At 32.1% G+C, this 19,827-nt stretch overlaps 2 protein-coding genes across 3 annotated transcripts; one reads left to right on the forward strand and one right to left on the reverse strand.

Moving 5' to 3' along the window:
• Positions 1-2,340: 2,340 nt before the first annotated feature.
• Positions 2,341-4,394, reverse strand: LOC102621599 (universal stress protein PHOS34-like). 2 transcript variants are annotated; one of them, XM_006487433.4, is made up of 4 exons: positions 4,058-4,386; positions 3,773-3,867; positions 3,128-3,249; positions 2,341-2,638 (listed from the first exon to the last, which is right to left on the reverse strand). In XM_006487433.4, the coding sequence occupies exons 1-4, from the start codon at positions 4,236-4,238 to the stop codon at positions 2,551-2,553; spliced, it is 486 nt and encodes a 161-aa protein (XP_006487496.2). In that variant the 5' UTR covers positions 4,239-4,386; the 3' UTR covers positions 2,341-2,550. The 2 variants fall into 2 exon arrangements, with proteins under 2 accessions (XP_006487496.2, XP_024957992.2); XM_025102224.2 differs by having other exon boundaries at positions 2,562-2,767; positions 4,058-4,394.
• Positions 4,395-14,257: 9,863 nt separating this feature from the next.
• Positions 14,258-18,550, forward strand: LOC127899298 (protein FAR1-RELATED SEQUENCE 5-like). Its single transcript, XM_052432644.1, has 3 exons — positions 14,258-15,029; positions 18,188-18,243; positions 18,365-18,550. Exons 1-3 carry the CDS (start codon positions 14,258-14,260, stop codon positions 18,548-18,550), a joined length of 1,014 nt encoding a protein of 337 aa, XP_052288604.1.
• Positions 18,551-19,827: the final 1,277 nt, after the last annotated feature.

A 19,827-nucleotide genomic window follows, 5' to 3' on the forward strand; every position in this document is an offset into this window, starting at 1 on the left:
CATATCATTAAGAGTCAAGTTGAGACTCAAATGTTGGGATCCCAAACATTATTGCTTATCTAAATTTATTGTAGCATTATATGTTTCTTGTTGTTACACGACATCCCTCCTCAACAGAAAATTATTCAATAATTTCATATCAATCGAATACTTTTGCTGTGTTACAAAGTGGCCTCTAGCAGGTTACCAAATTGATTCACAATTTTTCAGATCATTTTACTGGATATTAAACTATTTCAACCAACTAATTATGCTTAGTGATGAAACTCAGGTCCGTCCCAGATATAGCAATACTCAAATTTGGCCCAAGCATTTTTTCCTAACACTCAGGTTGGGCTTAAAAACTCGGCACCAAATGGATTTTTTTTTATGGGCTTAAAAATTTTAAGATTTTATATTTAATAATAGTATACATGTATATTTGCGATCACCTCATATTGATAAAAAGTCTGGAGAACAATTTGAAATGGAGATCACAGAAACAGAAAGGCATGAATTGTACAAGAAGTTCTCTGGAGTTTCAAACTTTCAACCCAATTCATTATATTGAGTTTACTTACTTTTAACCTAATTCATGATAAGCAGTCACAAATTCTATTCGCGAATTCATTATGCTACCCTATTGACATCCATACATGTATTAGTTCAACAATTTCTTACATCATATAAACCCGGACTTCTTATTTACATTATAAACATTTTGCATCTTTTATTCAAAAACATCATGATTGTAGATATTGAACACTAAAATAATTCAGAAAATACTACAAGGTTAATTTTTAGTATTAATGGATTAGTTTCTGTGGAGTATATTATATTATACAAAGAATAGTCTATTGACACTGTTGGACTAAAAATAAAAGAGGCTCAATCAAGGCCCAAATAAATTTAATCTCAATAAGACCTATCTAATAAATTTACTCTCAATTAAACCCACAAAGTGCTGGACAAACCACCTAGGATAATCCTTCTAAGTAATAAGACTTCAAAGTCTAAAGGATCCCAAAGTCCAAGGCTAAAAGGTTCTAAAGTCCTAGGATTCTATCCTAAGACAAACCACCTAGGATAATCCTCCTAGATGATGAGGCTTCAAAACCCAAAAGGTACCGATGTCGTAGGCTCATATTCTAAGATAAACTACTTATAATAAGTCTCGTAAGTTCTAAGGTTCCCATCATCTCAGAGTCTTAGTAAAAACAACTTAAGGTTAAAATGCTTCTTTCTGTAATCTATAGACAAGCTTGCATATCCATGTGTCAATTAATATGGGCACAAACAAACAAGTGTCGCCAGATGTGATACGAACAATGACACTTGTCATCAAAATAAATAGGACTCAAGTCAAATCGGTTTGGAGCATAACAAAAAGTTATTTGAGCATGTTAATGAAATAGCAATGAGAAAAGGATGCACCCAGCACAGCTTGCGTTAGCCCGGCTTCACCACCAAGGTGATGATGTGCGTCCCATACCTAGAACCACCAAGTTCGAACAGCTCAATGAAAATATTGAAGCTCTCACAGTGAAATTAGCTCCAGAAGAAATGGCTGAACATGATTCCATTGCTTTGGCGGATGTTGTAAAGGGTGATCGACATCCGGATACAGTAACTACCTACAAAGACTCTGATACTCCACCTCTGTCTTAATGGAGACCTTCTTAAAGGAAGTGGATAGAATCCAAGCGCTTAAATATAATTAAACCTACTTACAAAATACCCGAGACATTAAATAAAACAAGATGGCTGTAATGTTCTAAAATTTCTACATGCGTTGAAATTGTCGACCCGCTTGCTTGTGATGCAGCTATCTGGAATACAACCAGATAAATTAATAGCAAGGATCCTAAAAAATATATTTATTTAAAAATTATTAATTATAATTAAATTATTAATTTATGAATATATTTCTTATTTTAAAAAATATGATCACGTTCATAAAATTTCTATTTTCCAGAGAAACCGAAAATAGTAATTAACGAGTTGTATTGCCCTAACGGAATGAATGGGTGTTAAGCACCTCTTACAGCAGAATTTTATGTGGCTATCAAATTATTAAAAGTATCACCAAAACTGATAAAGAATAAAAGGTTGAAGCGGCATCTTTCCCCTACAAACTGTCTCGATTAATTAAAAGTTATTTTAAATATTTAAAATCAAAATATTGTCCTAATCAACTTCTCATTTTATGCACCGTTGACAGTACATATTCATGCCATCACTCATACTGTGATTAACAAGGAAATTCTACAAAGGGCAGGGTAAAGAAACAAGCAAGCGAAGAAACAAGGAAAACATTAATGAACATAAAACATTACTATGAAACATTTGAAGCATGTGAGCTTTGATGAAACGTTTAGATGTTTTCATAAATATAAGTTAAATTATGATATTTGATTACATCCCAAATATAAGTTAAATTATGATATTTGATCACATCCCATTTTCAACGGCAATCGTAATATGCAAGATACAATAGATATCATACAGTTTCCAACTGATCCATATCATCGTATTATGTGCTTACTAATCATGAAGCAGAGTAACTGCAGCTCAGTGCTTGGTTTTAGGCCTCTTCACTATCATCACCGTGCAATGAGCATGATGAGCACAATAATCACTTACACTGCCCAAAACCGCCCTGCAAAAGAATCGATCTCAGTTATAAATCATCAGAATCACCAACAGGAAACAAATGAAACCTACTAACCCTCTCATTCAACAAAATTTGTAAATCCATAGTACGTATGACATTCCCAGCGAAAGAATACTGAAATAGAAACCGATCAAAATTTTTTTTTTTTTTTTAAAGGTAGAGGAGAAGGCAAATCCCCAATTAAATTTTTAGTATCAATTTGCATTTGGGTGGCCAGTCAAAGAAAAGCGTTTTACTACATCTCAATGACATTTTTTCCACTTTATTTTCATCTGGTTATAGCTACTCCATAATAAAGAATAAAATATTGATTCATATAAGCTTTTACAAATAGTACTAGTTTATTTACACTTACACATTTGAGTCCTCATTGCAACTGAAAAATATGAATAATAACCAAAACAGTTCACCATACCAAGTTCCACTCGAGAAAATATGAGATACCAAAGGAAACAACTTATAGTAGATTTATACCTTTTGATCGCTCCATAGCCATGACTACCAACAACCAATATGGAGGCATGATGCTTCTCTACAGCCTCACAGAGGATATTTCGGGCATCTCCTTCCACCACCTCAACAACAAAGTCATGCACCTAAACAAAACAGAACTACTGATTTACAGAAATGATACCAGAAGAAAAACAATTAAGTATACCCATTATAATCTGGTATACTGAAACTGGGGAAAGATAAAAGGATAAGCATGAATACTTACCCAGATCTACCAATTTAGAAAGGTTAATTTTGGATTACCGATCATAAAATGACAGTCCTCGAAGTACCTCTAAACTATTCTAAACCTTAATTTACCTCTGTTTGGGTTTAAAAAATAAATAAAAATCAGGGGGCATTGATGAAAATTTTTTCGTCTTCTTAACAGAAAAGAGGGAAAGTTGATGTTTAGAGGAGTATTTTGAAGATTATCATTTCACGAGTGGGACAATCTAAAGATAGCTTTTTCCACCAATGTTGTTAGTGGGAGTGTTCCGAACTAGTCTTGGTAGATTTTTGAACTGTACTACAAACGTGTGTATATAGAATCCCGGACGATCCCAAGATTGTAATTTATTTATAGATTGTAATATCATTAAAAAGAAATAACAACCCAATCATTACCGATTTACTGCTACAGATTTCTTTAGCCTTCTCCACAACCCTAGCAGCAATCTTCTTCAAATCTGAGTCCACATAAGGCAAAACCTCGGCGGCTCCTGCGATAAATTAAAATTAAAAACCAGGTACTTGATCATCAAGAAAGCAAGAAAAAACAAACAAACTAAAATCGAAAATTAAAATCGAACAAAGTACGACAAAATCTATTACTTAATTTCTAAGACTTGCAAAGCAAAGACAAATACCAAAGGACTAATTGATAATTAGTTAAATTTATAATTACTTTACCAGGTCCAGCAAGGCCAACAACAGAAGAAGGGGAAGGTTTGGCATGAACGATGACGAGTTTGAAAGGAGGATTTACAGTCGAATTTGCGAAGAAATGATCGAGCGTCCATTGAAGCGCGTACGTGCTGTGCTCGCTATCGTCGATCCCTACCACCATCGTTTGTGTCTCAGCCGTCGCCATTGAGACGATGACGACTCAACCCTTTTTTTTTCTTTTTTTTTCCTTTGTAGCTGTGTGTTATTTAGAAAGTTGCAGAGTTTGTTCGATTTCTAACCTATATAAGCGAATAAATCGAAGAGACGGCAAAATGATTATCTAGATAAGACGACAACGTAGCAAGTGAAGCAAGTTGCGGGCGTTGGCGGAAAGTGCTTTAAGAGTCTGGAGTTTTTTTTTTTTTTTTTTTTCTTGAGAAGGTAAAGGTATGGAGTTTAATTTTGAAAAGTTTTTAAAAAAAAGTTAATTTTAATATTTATTTTTATTATAAATTAATTTTAAAATTTATTTTTATTATAAATTAATTTTAAAATATTAAAAATTAATTTTAATATCTGATAAATTATTTTAAAAATCATTTTTAGAAAAATCACTTTATTTTATAGTGGATTTTCAGATGTATGAAATGAATAATTTTTTAAAATCTAATTTTGAGAATTAATTTTATATCTAATCATTCCATATATTATAAAAATATAAAATTAATCTTATTAATTAAAAATAAAATTTTTAACCTCAAATATATTATTATTGTTGTTACTATTTATATTGCGATAACAAAATAAAAATAAAATTAATAATAAAAAATATTTATTTTAATTATTAATTATTTTTTATACATAAAAAATATTTTATAAACATGTTGATAAATGTCTAAATAAATTTTACTTAACATTATATCGAACTCAATCATTTGTATTCTTACAATAGTTTAATAAATAAAATTTATTAAATACATACGACTATTTTTAAAACTCACAATATTTTTAAAAATAAAATTTATTAAGTATTTAATTGATTTTTTTCGTAACTGTTTATTTCTATACCATTGATAGTTGTAATTATTTAAAAGCATATTATTACCAAATTAGCCCTAAAATTCAAATGTTCTTTGGATGTTTTTGTAATTTTGTTATCAACTGAGGCAGGCCAAGTTCGAGATATCAAACCTAGTAACTTAGGGTGCATTTGGAATTGAAGTTGGGCAACTGTAACTTAAAAGGTACAGCATTAAAGTGTTTGGTAAACACTAGCTGCTGTAGCTTTTAAGCTATGTTGATATGATTTTTCACTTGTATAATATAAAATTTATTATATCTTTAATAATTTTATCAAAATTATTATTTAAAATTTATATTTACTATATATTATTAACTTTTATTTCATAATTACAACTTTTTTTTTTCACAGCAGCTGTAGCTTAAAAGTTACAGCACCTCAATTCCAAACGCACCCCTAGTAACCTACAGCTAATAATGTGCATCACCACTTTGATCAGGTTAAAAAAAAAAGTTCCCATCAGAATTGCATTTTTCAATTTTTTTTTCAAAATGATCAGTTTTCCCCAGTGTTAGTTTACCTGATGCCCAATTGAAATCAAATCGACTTTGTCAAAGTAATTGAAATCAAAACGACTTTTTTTTTCGTATTTTATATATTTACTTCTTTTATAAGTATATGTGTCTTCATCTTATTAGGCTCCATTTCGGGTGTGGTTACAATGCCAGGAGGCAATCTCTAGGCATGATGACCTAAAACAACTGATTTCTTTAACTGATTACTACATTTAACTAATTATTTAAATTTTAAAAATTGAAATAGGATAATATACTAGTTAATTTTTTTTTGAAAAGATAATATTAATAGAAAGGAAAAAAGATAAATAAATAAAAAATGAAAGAAAAATAATATCTTATAAAAAATCAAGAAAAAAAAGTTTATATAATAAAAGACAAAAATTTGTTTGTTATTTTATATGTGTTATTTCACATTTGACATTAAAAATTTCAAGTGTATTGTTATTTGTCTCAAGTTTATTATTCTAAATACCCCTAAAATTTTATTTTCTTCCCCATTTCATGTTTGACATTCGTATTTCATATATATCATTAAAAATTACTTTTTTTATTGTTATATGTTTTATATATAACAATACTCATATTTAATGTTTAACATTACATATTTAACTTGTAATGTTTCATATTACATATTATTATTTTATGTATAAATTTTATGTTTTATGTTTATATCACATGTTGCATCTTTGAAATTTGGTGTTTCATGTTAGAAATGGCACAAATTTTTTTTATTTTTCTACTTGTTTCATGTTTGACAGTCGTGTTTATGTATAACATTGTTTGTCACATATGTCAAGCACCATGTTACATGTTTGCTTTATACTCATGTTTAATGTCTAAAGTTGCATATTTAACTTTCAATGTTTTATATCTCATATTATTATTTCACATATAAATTTCATATTTCATGTTTTCATCACATGTTGTATCTTTAAAGTTTGGTGTTTAATGTTGGAAATGACGCCAAAAATTTTTATTTGCCCACTCGTTTCATGTTTGATGTTCATGTTTCATATATAACATCATTTGTTACATGTAACAAGTATCATGTTGCATGTTTACATTGTACCCATGTTTAATGTCTAATGTTGCATACTTAACTTTCATTTTTGCATATATCATGTTGTTGTTAACATATATGTTTCCATAATGTTGATTTTAATGATAACAAACAAGATTAAGAATTATTAATCTTTTAAGCTCAAATTATTGAAAAATATATTTTAAATAAATCATTATTTTCACATTATAAATGTTTCATATTTAATGGAAAAATGATTTTATGAAATTGGTTGTTTTTCAAGTTTATGGTTTAATTGAAAGAATTTTGAAAACTTTGAAATCAACAAATATTGCTTGAAATTTTGGTGAAGGACTTATTTGAAAAGTGTCATAGCATTTTGGGCTATATCATAATTTCAGAAAGTTTTGGAAATAGTAAGTATTATTTAGAAATTCTGAAATTGGACTTATCTGCTAAGTATATAACGTTTTAAGCCATAGTACAGTTATATAAAATTTTGTGGTCAAACTGTTATTTTATAAAATAATTCACTGTAGCAGTTACTGTAGAAAACGGCGATCCGACATCTTGATAACGGCTCGCTGACATCTAACAGAATTGAAGATTAGCCTCTGGACTTAAATGGCGATCCGACAATTTTGATAAACGGCTCGCCGATATCTAACAGAACTGAAGATTAGCCTCTAGACCTAAACGACGATCCGACATCTAGATAACGGCGATCCAACAATTTAAAAAATCAACCCAACGGTCATATTGACCAGTCAAACGACGATCCGACAGTGTGCAGAAAGTCAATAACGACTAGTTTTCAGCTCCATCTATAAATAAGCTCATTCAAATTCAAACAAGCAGATTTCCAACGATCATCATTGAGCAAAATATTGAGAATACAACTTTCATTGAACTTGAAATTCTTGTATTCATCTCATTCATTCACACATTGAGCTTTCACTTGTGATCAAATACATTGTGTGAGAGAGATTCATTTGTAATCTTTTTTGTAAAATCAAGTTAAAAGATTGTAAGTGTTGGGATACACTTGGGTTAAGAGATTTGGGATAATCTCTTGTTGTAAAGGTCCATTGACACTTTAGAAGTCCATTGTAAGCGTTTGAAGCCTTGGGAGGCTAGCTTAGTGAAATCCTCAAGCCCGGTGAGCTTAGAGACGTGGACGTAGGTGGAGATTGCCGAACCACATAAAAATCATTGTGTTTGTTTTCTCTTCCCTTACTCTTTTAATATTGTGCATGATTGAATTTATTGTTTTCAATTTGATTAAGGCAATAGATTAAATTGTTGTGTGGTTTGCTTAGCTTAAATTTTAAAATCTCAATTCACCCCCCCCTCTTGGGTTGCCTAGTTAGTATTTCAGTTGTTGTTGTTGTTGTTATTTTATTGCATGTAAATTCTGTGTTTACATTATATGTTGCATAAGTTTAGTGTTTGACGTCATAAACAAAGGCAAAAAATTTTGCATTCGTATTCATTTCATATTTGACATTCATGTTTCATCTACAACATCATCCATCACATGTATCAACTATCATATTACATGTTTACATTGTACCCATGTTTAAAGTCTAACGTTGCATACTTAGCTTTTGTTTTGCATATTTTGTGTTATTTTTTCACATGTAAATTCCATATTTTATGTTTACACCACATGTTATATAAGTTTAGTATTTCATGTCATAAATACAGCCAAATAATTTTACACTCCTGTTTGTTTCATATTTGATATTCATATTTCAAGTATAACATTGTTGTCACATGTATCAACTACCATATTTCATGTTACATCGTACTCATGTTTAATGTCTAACATTACATATTTAACTACTATTTGCATATTTCATGTCATTTTTTTACATGTCATGTGTTACAAATTTTATGCTGCCTAAAACAAATCATCCTACATCCTTTTTTCTTCACATTTAAATTTAAAAACCCGGCAAATCGTCCCCCCACCCCTAAACCAATGGCTATTTTAGTTGAAAAATATAAAACATAGAAACTATAAACTTTGACAATAAAATTCCTGAAAATGAACTAATATACTAAAGGCTTATGCATAACTTATATCTATTCATCCAATTCCAATTACCAAACATCCCAACCTAAATTTTAATTGTTGCCTTATAGCAAAAATACTCAAAGACTGAAGAGAAAGATGCCACCATGAGGAAACAATTTCATAGATATTTCCAATTAATTGTAAGGTGGAGCTGTACTTTTGGTGATTCCTACTTGGTAGCTTAATTGGCTAAAACTCTTAAGTGAATTATTAAGTCTTCATCTGTTTCTAGTTGATTTAGGAAAAAATCTTGCATTAAGGGATTCTTAATTCTCTTGATTTAGAACCATACTCTCATTAGAACAAGAAGTTTATAAATAATTATGTAACCATTTAGATTTTACCCAGTACATAATCTTTCTCTTTCTTTATCTTACTGTTGAGGGGATTTAGCATAAGATTTCTAGGTATCCAACCCAAAAAACTAGCCTTTTAGGTGGAATGACCTACCTCCTTATAAACCCAAGTATATCCTCTTTTCTAGCCAATATAGGACACAACTCAACAATCCCCCCCTCGGACGAAACCACCATCGGACTCCGGTCCTTTTGTCCGACACACCTGAGTTGGTCCACCACCACATTCCAGCTACTAGGGTCTAGCTCTGATACCACTTGTTGAGGGGACTTAGCATAAGATTTTTAGGTATCCAACCTATTGTTGAGTTGTGTCTCACATTGGCTAGAAAATAGGAGACACTTGAGTTTATAAGGAAGTAAGTCACTCCACCTAAAAGGTTAGTCTTTTGGGTTGGATACCTAGAAATCTTATGCTTAGTCTCCCCCCCCCCCAACAAGTGGTATTAGAGCTAGACCCTAGTAGTCGAAATGTGGTGGTGGAACAACTCAGTTGTGTTGGACGAAAGGATTGGGATCCGACGGTGGTTTCGTCCTGGGGGGGATTGTTAAGTTGTGTTCCACATTGGCTAGTAAAGGGGAGATGATTGGGTATATAAAGTGGTAGGTCACTCCACCTAAAAGACTAGTCTTTTGGGTTGGATACCTAAAAATCTTATGCTAAGTCTCCTAACACTTACTATAACAATTTTTCTTCTTCATGTTATTTCTTGATCTTTTCTTCTTCCAATTTCAAATTCATTAAATATCAATTGCAATGTATATATCTCATCAATTTCAAACTTAAATAATCAATTAAATATACCGATCAAGTAATGCTCCACAAAAACATGTTGCTTCTCCCCCTTCAACATAAAAAAGGCATATTATTTTGGCTTCCTCTTTTAACAGCAAAAATGTTTAAGATGCTTATTACTCAAAATAAAAACAATGACAAAGTGGAGTTGTGATGGCATTTGCCTCTATCAATAACCAAGAAAGCATATAATATTCCAAGTAAGGGCATGCAAAAAATCATAAGAGTATAAGATTGAACATCAATATATTCGCAAATAGTCAAAAGGTAAGACATTAATTCATCAACAAAGATGAATAACATATGTAGAGAATGCAAGAGAAAATGTTGGTGCGGAAAAACAAATAAGGAAACAAGAAAGGATCTATAATGGTGGCTATGGTGGTAGTGGTGGAGGAGGAAGGCCGAGAGATTCAAAAATCTGCTGCTGCCCGTCGAGAAGTCATTGGTGCTGGAGCTAAAAGGCTTTAAATTGCGAGTAAAGGGGATTTTGTTGCTCGGAGATAGTACGAACCTCACGTATCAAACCTTATTATTTTTTCATACTCCAAGTAATAATTTATCATTATTTTTTCATTATTTGTTATTTTTTTAATTTTTTAAGCGAAAAAAACTATGGTGACAAATTTAAATTACCAAAAATAACAACTTTGAGTCCAATAGGTAATTGGTAAGTTTTTTATTTTAAAAATCCATTAACACATAGTGTTGCTTAAATTATATTGCATTACATTACACTCAATTTAAAAGAATTTGTTAGTGAAATCAAGAGCACTCAATTATAAAAAGGGAAAAAGCCACGTACATCCCCAAGGCTCGCTTAAATGGTCACACAGACTCTCTTAATTTCAAAAATAATTGTTATACCCTTTGATTATAACAACCCAAATAAATATAGATATAGTAATGAGATAAAAATAATAAATAAATATCATGTGATATAAATAAAATGATACAGTAAGTATAATTAATAAAATAACATATATAATAAAAGTTATTTTTAATAATAATTTATTATTTGTCTACCCCCAATGGATTTTATGAATTTTGAAATCTACTAATCCAAAATTAACTTTAAGATTCATACTAAAGACATAATTGAAAAAAAAAAAGATATGGTCAATAAAATAATATAAATTTTATAATTTATTGTGAATATTTGGTACAATGATTTTAATATTATTAAAATATCAAATAGATTTTATTATTATCAAAAGAGCATGATAGAATAATAATGTTAAATAACTTTTCTAATATTCAAAACATTTATAAATTTTATCTTATTTTATATATTATATTATATTATATTATATTAGTTTTATTTTTATTTATATTTGTTACAAAAGTTTATTTAAGGTCAATTATTGGGTTATTGTAATTGAGGGTATAATAGTCAAAAGGGGTTCGGTGTAAAAATTTATAAAACTAAAAGAGGCTATGTGACAATTTAAGCAAATATTGGAGGTGTATGTGGCCTTTCCCCTTATAAAAATAGAAAAAATAAAAGCAAATTAATATAAACAAAATCTCCCCAAAATATGAACATTATATAATCCCATTATAAGCTAAGAATAATTTCATCAAAAGCTTGTAAATGAAACCTATAAACAAAGGCATCTCAAGACTCTGTAATTAAAAAAAATATGCATAAAGAAGAGTTAGGGTATGCATGTCATACATGAATTAATTTTCATCATCGTTTTCCATTAATGTCTTGAGCAATGGAGGCTTTCCCTCATCATTATCATTAAGAAAAAGGTCTCGACCTGTTCTCCTAAATATGAAGTGAATGAAAAAATTTACAATACCGATATTCAGCCCACAATAAGCACCACAATAAGTACCGAACGGTGCGTTTTGTGTTCAATATAAAAGGCTACTATTTGAACAAACAAATACACTACACGCGCATTAGATCTCACACATGCATTCTTCATCACTCTCACTCTCATTCACACCAAATCCACTCCTCATTCAAGTTAGAAATCTGAACAACTAATTCTCCCAAGGCATTTTCTGTTATACTCCTGGACTCTTCCTCATTGTGTGAAATCCGTCGGCTCTCTCTCACGGTGTATCATTCTCTTGGTTGTGTGAGGAATTGAGTTGCATCTTGGTGACTGACTTCACTCATCGTCGATTGCAGCAATCAATTTTTGTAGGTAGTTTGTTTCATTAACTGGAATTTTTTTGTGCTAATTATTAATTTGTGACATCTTAGCTGCTATTATGTTAATTTATATGATCTGGAGCATGTTCGGCAGCCATAGAATTTTATGTTAATTGTCTAGTAATTATGGATGATTATGCAACAAAACATGATCTAGAGCATGATTGGCAACCATAGAATTTTATAAGTTTGATTTGCAAGTCTAGCCTTAAGTAGGATGCAGCAAACATTCATGTGTATTACAAAGTTAATAGTAAGCATGAAATAAATAAATATATATTGCAGATTCAGCTAGTATATATTAAATTTGTGTTCACAATTTATATCATTAGTTAGTTTAGTTTTGTAAGGTTGTGCTGAATTATTTTCATTTTGTTACTTCCATTTTGTCAATGTGAATTATTTCAATTTTGTAGAAATAAAGAATATGGAAAAGGACATTGAAGTTGAAGAGTTGGAGAAAATTGAGGAGGACGATGAGCCAATAATTGGGATGTCATTCGATAGTGATACCGATCTGTTTATTTACTTCAAGGAGTACGGTAAAAGAAAAGGGTTTCCGGTTTTGAGGAGAACTAGTAGAAAGGATAGTAATGGGTTCTTAGAAATGTGACTTTTGCTTGTAGGAGAAATGGTGAGACAAGAAGCAAATCTGTGAATATTTTAAAGCCCCAACCTAATGCAAAAACATGCTGCAATGCAAGATTGGGAGCTGGGTTAGGGGATGATGGAAAGTGGACAATTCGAAGCTTAAATCTTGAACACAACTGATTAGTATTAAAAATTGTTTAATTATTATTTTGTGCTTATGTTATAATTTATATTTGTGTTTTTGTAATATATTAAGAATTATTAATTATGTTTTAAATATATTTAATTTTATATATTTTTATATATTTATTAGGTAAAATATTAATTTCCCGTAATTCGAGGCTCCAAATAGATAAACGGAGGTCAAATTTGGATTCTGGAGGTTCGAAAACCTTAAGATCAATCAAGATCGGCTTAAAATTAGGCTTGTGTAAAAAAAATTGACTTTTTTTGTTGACCGACCACTGATTGGATGATGAAATGAGCTTACAATAGATATGAGTGCACGGGATAGCTGGAAATTTTGACTAAATCTCAACCAGCCATGATTGTGCCACGTGGCAACGGTTGGTGAAGCAAGTTGTAGGATCCGAATCTTTGTATTCGGGTCGACCTGATCCACCCATTAACACGCCAAATCTCAACCGTTCTTTGGCCAAATCAGACAAGTCAAATGATGCCACGTGCGATGTTAACTTTTGAAATTTTACCAGTCGTTGGATCTTGATCTAATGGTTGTGAAGAGCACATGCATGAAGTTTATAATGGACCACAAACCACTGGATTATGAATTTGACACAATAAATCTTAACATCTTAATATAAGGTATGGTAAAATGGTATTTTGACTAATTGTAGACAAATTAAATTTTGTCACAATAAATACTTAATCCATCATAAAATTAAAGGAAAAATAATAATAATTTATATAATTAATCTTTTGGGCAATAAATCTAAAAAAAATAGAAGGTTTATTTACTACTAAGAGTGGATCCACAACTCTAACTAGTTCAATTTCATAGTTTCATTTAAATTAAGTTGTTTATATTCAAGTTTAAATTTCAATTTTTAGTTAAAATAAATAAACAAATTAAATCTTTTCTCCGTGGATCGACCTCGGACTCACCAAGCTATAATACAATAAGACACTCTTATACTTGGGAGTTAAAAATTACTTTTAAGTTGTGTCAACAACCATGCACTGTTAACTCCAACCAAATCCATGTGTTTTCGGTGCAATCATAGCCTCAATACATATGCAAAAAGGAAGCTTGATGTAAATGATCGAGCATGAATCAAATGGTGCAAAAATTATCAATCACTTGTTATTGAGGCTGGCGGTCATGAAAATGTGACATTCATAGAAAGAGATTGTATAAATCGTGTTCAAAAAGAAAGAAGATTACGGCTTGGAGATGGAGATGTTACTACTCTTCAAAACTATTTTATGAAATTACAAGCAGAAGATAATAGGTTTTACTTTAGTATGCAAGTGGATGATGAGGGACGATTAAAAAATATTTTTTGGGCCGAGACAAGGAATAGGGAAGCGTACAAAGAGTTTGGAGACGTTGTTACATTTGACGCCACGTATCTTACAAATAAGTATGACATGTCGTTCGCTCCATTTATAGGAGTTAATTATCATGGGCATTCTATTTTGTTTGGGTGTGGATTGATTTCACACGAAGATATTGAGACATTCACGTGGTTACTTCGAACATGGCTATCCTACATGTCTAATTCAGATCCCATTAGAATCATTACAGATCAAGACAGGGCAATAAAAGTTGCAATTCAGAATGTCTTCCCCAATACTCGACATCGGTGGTGTTTATGGCACATAATGAAGAAAATTCCAGAGAAGCTAGGGGCTTATAAAGAATATCGTGACATTAGTAATGTGTTGCATTGTGTTGTTTATGATTCCCAGAATGCTGCGAAATTTGAGGAAACTTGGCACCACATGATTGTAGAATATGATTTGGAGGATAAGGAATGGTTACGAGGCTTATATGATGAGAGGCATCATTGGGTACCTTGTTATCTAAACAATAATTTTTGGGCAGGAATGTCATCTACTCAACGCAGTGAGAGCATGAATGCATTTTTTTATGGTTATGTTAACTCAAAGACTACTTTGAAGCAGTTTGTAGAGCAATACAATTGTACGTTGAAGAATGAAGTTCAGAAGGAAGTTGAAGAAGATGTCAGGTGTCTTTCCCAACAAATGCCATGTGTAACATCTTATGCAATGGAGAGGCAAATCCGAGATGTGTACACTATTTCAAAATTTCAAGAATTGATTAGGAAAATATATTGCGAATTTGTCAATTCTATGGGTTATGAATATATAGTTAGAGAGGATGTCAAAGTTGGAGAGGGTAAAAAGAGAACATTTTTTTAAGTACATTTTGAAAAAGAAAATGGTGAAATACGTTACAGCTACTCAAGGTTCCAGTTTAGCGGTATTCTTTGCAGGCATGCCATTACAATCATAATCCGCAATGACGTGGAATACTTCCAGAAAAGTATATTCTACGAAGATCGAGAAAAGATGTGTGGATATGCCATAGTAGAGTGAAAACGAGTTATGAGCTGCATAGTTGCACAGATGAACAAAAACGATATGAGAAAATGTGTACTACTTTCACGAAGGTTGCAAATATGGTTGCACATAATATTGAAAGCTCTAATCTTGTTTTCAATTGGATTAAGAACGTATAAGAGGATTTATCGAAGGCAGTTCCATGAGAAGGTAACAAAGTAACTATTGTTACAGGCCAAGGAAGTTGTAGCGTGGAAGTAGAAACAGTTAGAGATCTAGTAGCTCGGCCTCGTAAAGGTCGGCCACCTTGTCAAAGAAAAAAGTCTAATAAATTTTCGAAATCTAAAATGAATTCCTCACGTTCCAATGCAAAGGTACTTTAAAAATGTATTTTCAATTTAATTAAAGTTAAATAATTTATGAGATAAATGATGCTCAAATGTACGTTTTGTTGACTTTGCAAGATAACGATCAAGTGCCGATTGTGATCCCAACACACAAGAACAATGTTGTTACGGTAGGTTTTATGGAATTCATAGGCATGCCATTGATTTTTATTACTTAATCATAGACATTTTTCTAATAACTTGTTGATCCTCTGTAAGCATTTCAAAATCCTGAAGGAAGTTGTATTGATATGAATATGTACCCACATGGAGTTATGGACTATTGTAATGTAAGTTTTTCACACTATACGTTATGATTTTTTTTTTAATTATCGCTTCATTTAACGTATGTTTGGTTTAAGGTCTTATGAGCTTACATCATATGGTTGGGGATAATGTTTATCCAACACCTACATAAAATTCTTATACGGTAAGTGGTGATAAATTTAGTATTTACTCATCTTATCTACTTTATTTTCTTTTATTATAACAAAATATTTAGTTTTTCTTTTAATAAGAACCACAATTCCAGCCGCATGGACATTTTCACCAACTACTCTTTCAGCAAGATAGTGAATATGAAGTTGATAAGGAGTTTCGAAGTGATTTTGTAGAATAGCATTGTTTTTGTTTTATTATCATTAATAATAAAAAGGGCAAGCCCTTGGCTATGATATGTGAGCTTGTGGATTTCATACATTAATTTATTTTTGTAATGGTATATTTTTCTTGTAATGGCATATCGGTGGTTTTTAACTATGTGGTATTGGAATATTGGTGTACACTAGTAGGTTTTAAGCATGATCATTTATTAGATTTATATGCTGCAAATGTGTTATTTTTTAGTCCTGTGCTATTGGAATGGTGGAGGGGTCTGTTGCAGATGTGTTATTCTTTAATTGTGTGCTACTGGAATGGTGGAGGGATATGCTGCATATGTGTTATTCTTTAATTGTGTGCTACTGGAATGGTGGAGGGATATGTTGCATATGTGTTATTCTTTAGTTGTGTGCTACTGGAATTAAGGGATATGCTACAGATGTGTTATTCTTTAATTGTGTGCTACTGTAATGGTAGAGGGATATGCTACAGATGTGTTATTCTTTAATTGTCTCCTAAAGAATAAATGTGTTTTTAATTTGCAGCAGTTATCAGTAACTTCAAATATAATATATAAGTCAACTGACAAAACAAGAGAAGCAAATATATTAATAAGAGAAACTAATATGTTAACATTATTGTTGCGAACAATAATTTACATCCACTGAAGCATTCATGATACAGTTCACAAAAAATGAAAGATAACAATACATTAGTTAATTACACAACTTAAATATAATACATATTAAAGGAGTTATCATTATTTGTAGGACGTATGTTACAAGAACATTTGGTTGTCGTCTTCGTTGAAGTTCTTTCTCAAGCAATTGAAATTTAAGAGATAAGCATTCGATTTGATGCCCTAACTTGCGGACTTCTGTTAACAACATGTCAATTTTATTCTGGTTTATATTCCGATCTTCCATCCCTCTAAAGTCATTACATTCACTGCTCTTCCGATCATCATCCTATTCAAAGGCCTCACGTCATTTGCACTACCAAAACTTATGATTCGAATTTTCTTTTGTACGTGAAGTTCACAAGACCTTGTTACTGTTGCAGCATTTATCACAAGTTTTCAGTTGTGTTTGAATTTTGCTTGTGCTTGAAGACATAATGATTGAACAAATTCTGTTCAATATACACAACAGCCCATAATGATTGTCAAGGTCACAGCACATAATGCATATAAACAGCATCGACAACATGATTCTTCTCCAATATAAATAGCACATATTGCATAAAAACAACACAAAATGATGATTCTCAAATCAAAGCTCAAGCCTAGCAAACAAAGGTAATACCAGTGTATAAGTTTCCTTTTAGGATTATCATCAGAATAAGCCCTTGCACATTATAGAACACACTGCAAATATAAATTTCTCAAATAACGGAAGCTCATAGCAGCTGCTGCTATATCATTTTGACAAAATACAGTAACAATTTCATATGGATTGGTATTTTAAAAACAATGCCATCTCCTAAGACTATCAATATGCCATCTCCAGCACAAGGCCATCTCCTATGACTATCAAAAATGCAATTACAAATCAAACATATCTAAACTAATTTGCCCATCAATCCAAGTGCAATTAAAACTCTCTCGTTGCAAAAATTCATAATCAACTCACAGAAATTTAGCATTACCTCTACAATTCGACTACTGCATCAATCCAAGGCCTACGGCATGAGCCTTTAACTAAAAAAAAAGTAGGCACGGCACGGTACTTGGTGGGCCGTGCCGGGCCGGCCCACGAGCCCTTGTGAGCTGACCCCGACACGACCCATTGGCCATAGTTAGTATCTAGTGACTGCCGAGGATTATGTGGATTTATGTAAGGAGCTAGATATGGATGAGGTTAGGCGAGTGATTTTCTCTATTGATCTTACTAGTGTCCTGAGTCTGAATGGGTTATGCAGTAGATTTTACTAGTCATGTTAGGACATTATTTACAGTGATTTATTAGAGGTTGTCCTTGATTATTTTAGAGTTTTGGAAATGCCTAAGGGTTTTCAGAGTATGTGCTGGTTCTTCTTCTTAAAAAGCCCTCATCAGTTTCTTGGGTAGATTTTCGACTAATCAATCTATGTAATGTGAGCAATAAGGTTCTGATCAAGTTGCTTGTGTTAAGATTTTGTTGCCTCGTCTTATCTCTCCTTCTTGGAGTTGTTTCGTCTCTGACAGGATGATCATGATAATGTGCTTTTAGTTCAGGAGTTGGTTCATGATCTCAACTTCTGTACTCAAGGGAACAATGTAGTGCTAAAGCTTGATATGGCCAAGGCTTATAACCAGATGTCTTGGTCTTTTATTGCTCAGATGCTGCGATGTTTTGGGTTTTCAGAGTGGTGGGTCTCTTTGATTCGATGAGCTATCTTTGGCTCTTGGTTCTCATTGTGGTGAATGGCATCAATCATGGATGTTTCTAGTCTCAGAGAGGTCTTAAGCAAGGCAATCATCTTTCTCTATATTTGTTTATCATTGCTGATGAGTTTTTGTCTCAGGGCTTAGACCATTTGTACTCTCAATATCCTTTTGTGCAGTATTGTTTTGTTGCACGTATTAGTGTCTCTCATTTGAACTTTGCGGATGAGGTTGTTATTTTTGTAAATGGGAGTTAGCTGAGCCTTCAACAGATTATAGATTTTTGACATCATTATGAGGCAATTTCGAGGCAGTTGATTGGTCAGGCCAAGAGCAGTTTCTATATTGAGGGCTAGACTTTTGCCTCGCACCAGCTATTGTCCATTTTATTACTGGTTTCCAACGATGTCAGCTTTCGTTCATTTATCTTAAGTGCCTGGTCTTTATGGGGCATCTCAAAATTTCTTATTTTGATGATATGGTATGGAAGTCCAGGGATCGGATCTCGGGTTAGACTAATTGATTGCTATCTTTTTGTGGGAAGCTGGTGCTCATTCAACATGTATTGTCCTCTATGTTGTTTCATTTGTTTCATGCTCTTCTCCGTCTTGTAGCTATGGTTCAGCACTTAAAGAGACTATTTACTCGATTCTTATGAGGTGATTCCGAGAACGAGGCAACCGATTTACTGGTGTAGATGGCCAGCAGTGTGTTATCCGATTGAGAAAGGTGGCCTTAGTATCTGGTCTTTTGATGATATTGCTAAAGCTTTTGTGCTCACGCTTTAGTAGTGTTTTCAAGAGCAGAACTCATTATAGGCTTCTTATATGAAGTCTAAGTATTACAGAGCTACATATATGATTTAACTTTAGTTTAGTTATCCAGTCTCTCCTCTCTGGAGATGCCTTTGCTCCATTCAGTGTGTTGTTGGGCCTCATGTGCATTGGTTGGTTAGTCATGGAGAGTGTAGTTTTTTGTATGATTGTTGGCTGAGCTCTTGTCCTTTGGTCATTTATAATCTTACAATGGCTTTTAGGGTGTTAATTTCCTTTTATTGGCGGGGTACAATATGTGATAAGGGTAAGCTCCAGGATGTGTTGTCTTTTTCTATTGTTGAGTAAATTTTATTGGTTCCTATTTCTAGTAAGGAGCCAAATTTGATTCAATGGGATCTTGCCTCTGATGGCATTTTTCATTTGTAGACAGTTTAGGAGCTTGTCTATTGTTCTAGGTCGAGGGATGAGGTTTTTCGAGTATCTGGCAACAACATATCCCGTCTTAAT

This window comes from Citrus sinensis, chromosome 8, assembly GCF_022201045.2.
Source record: "Citrus sinensis cultivar Valencia sweet orange chromosome 8, DVS_A1.0, whole genome shotgun sequence".
In the NCBI taxonomy this organism is placed as follows: domain Eukaryota; kingdom Viridiplantae; phylum Streptophyta; class Magnoliopsida; order Sapindales; family Rutaceae; genus Citrus; species Citrus sinensis.

Bases quoted from the DNA above. Each gene is read 5' to 3' on its own strand.
- LOC102621599 (XM_006487433.4), bottom strand. From the start codon at position 4,238: ATGGCGACGGCTGAGACACAAACGATGGTGGTAGGGATCGACGATAGC. The intron at 3,868-4,057 runs GTAAAGTAATTA...AATTTATCGCAG, and splicing joins TGTTGGCCTTGCTGGACCTG to GAGCCGCCGAGGTTTTGCCT. The intron at 2,639-3,127 runs GTATAAATCTAC...ATTCTTTTGCAG, and splicing joins GGCTATGGAGCGATCAAAAG to GGCGGTTTTGGGCAGTGTAA.
- LOC127899298 (XM_052432644.1), top strand. From the start codon at position 14,258: ATGTCGTTCGCTCCATTTATAGGAGTTAATTATCATGGGCATTCTATT. The intron at 15,030-18,187 runs GTAAAAAGAGAA...GAAATGCCTAAG, and splicing joins GGATGTCAAAGTTGGAGAGG to GGTTTTCAGAGTATGTGCTG. The intron at 18,244-18,364 runs GTAGATTTTCGA...CGTCTCTGACAG, and splicing joins AGCCCTCATCAGTTTCTTGG to GATGATCATGATAATGTGCT.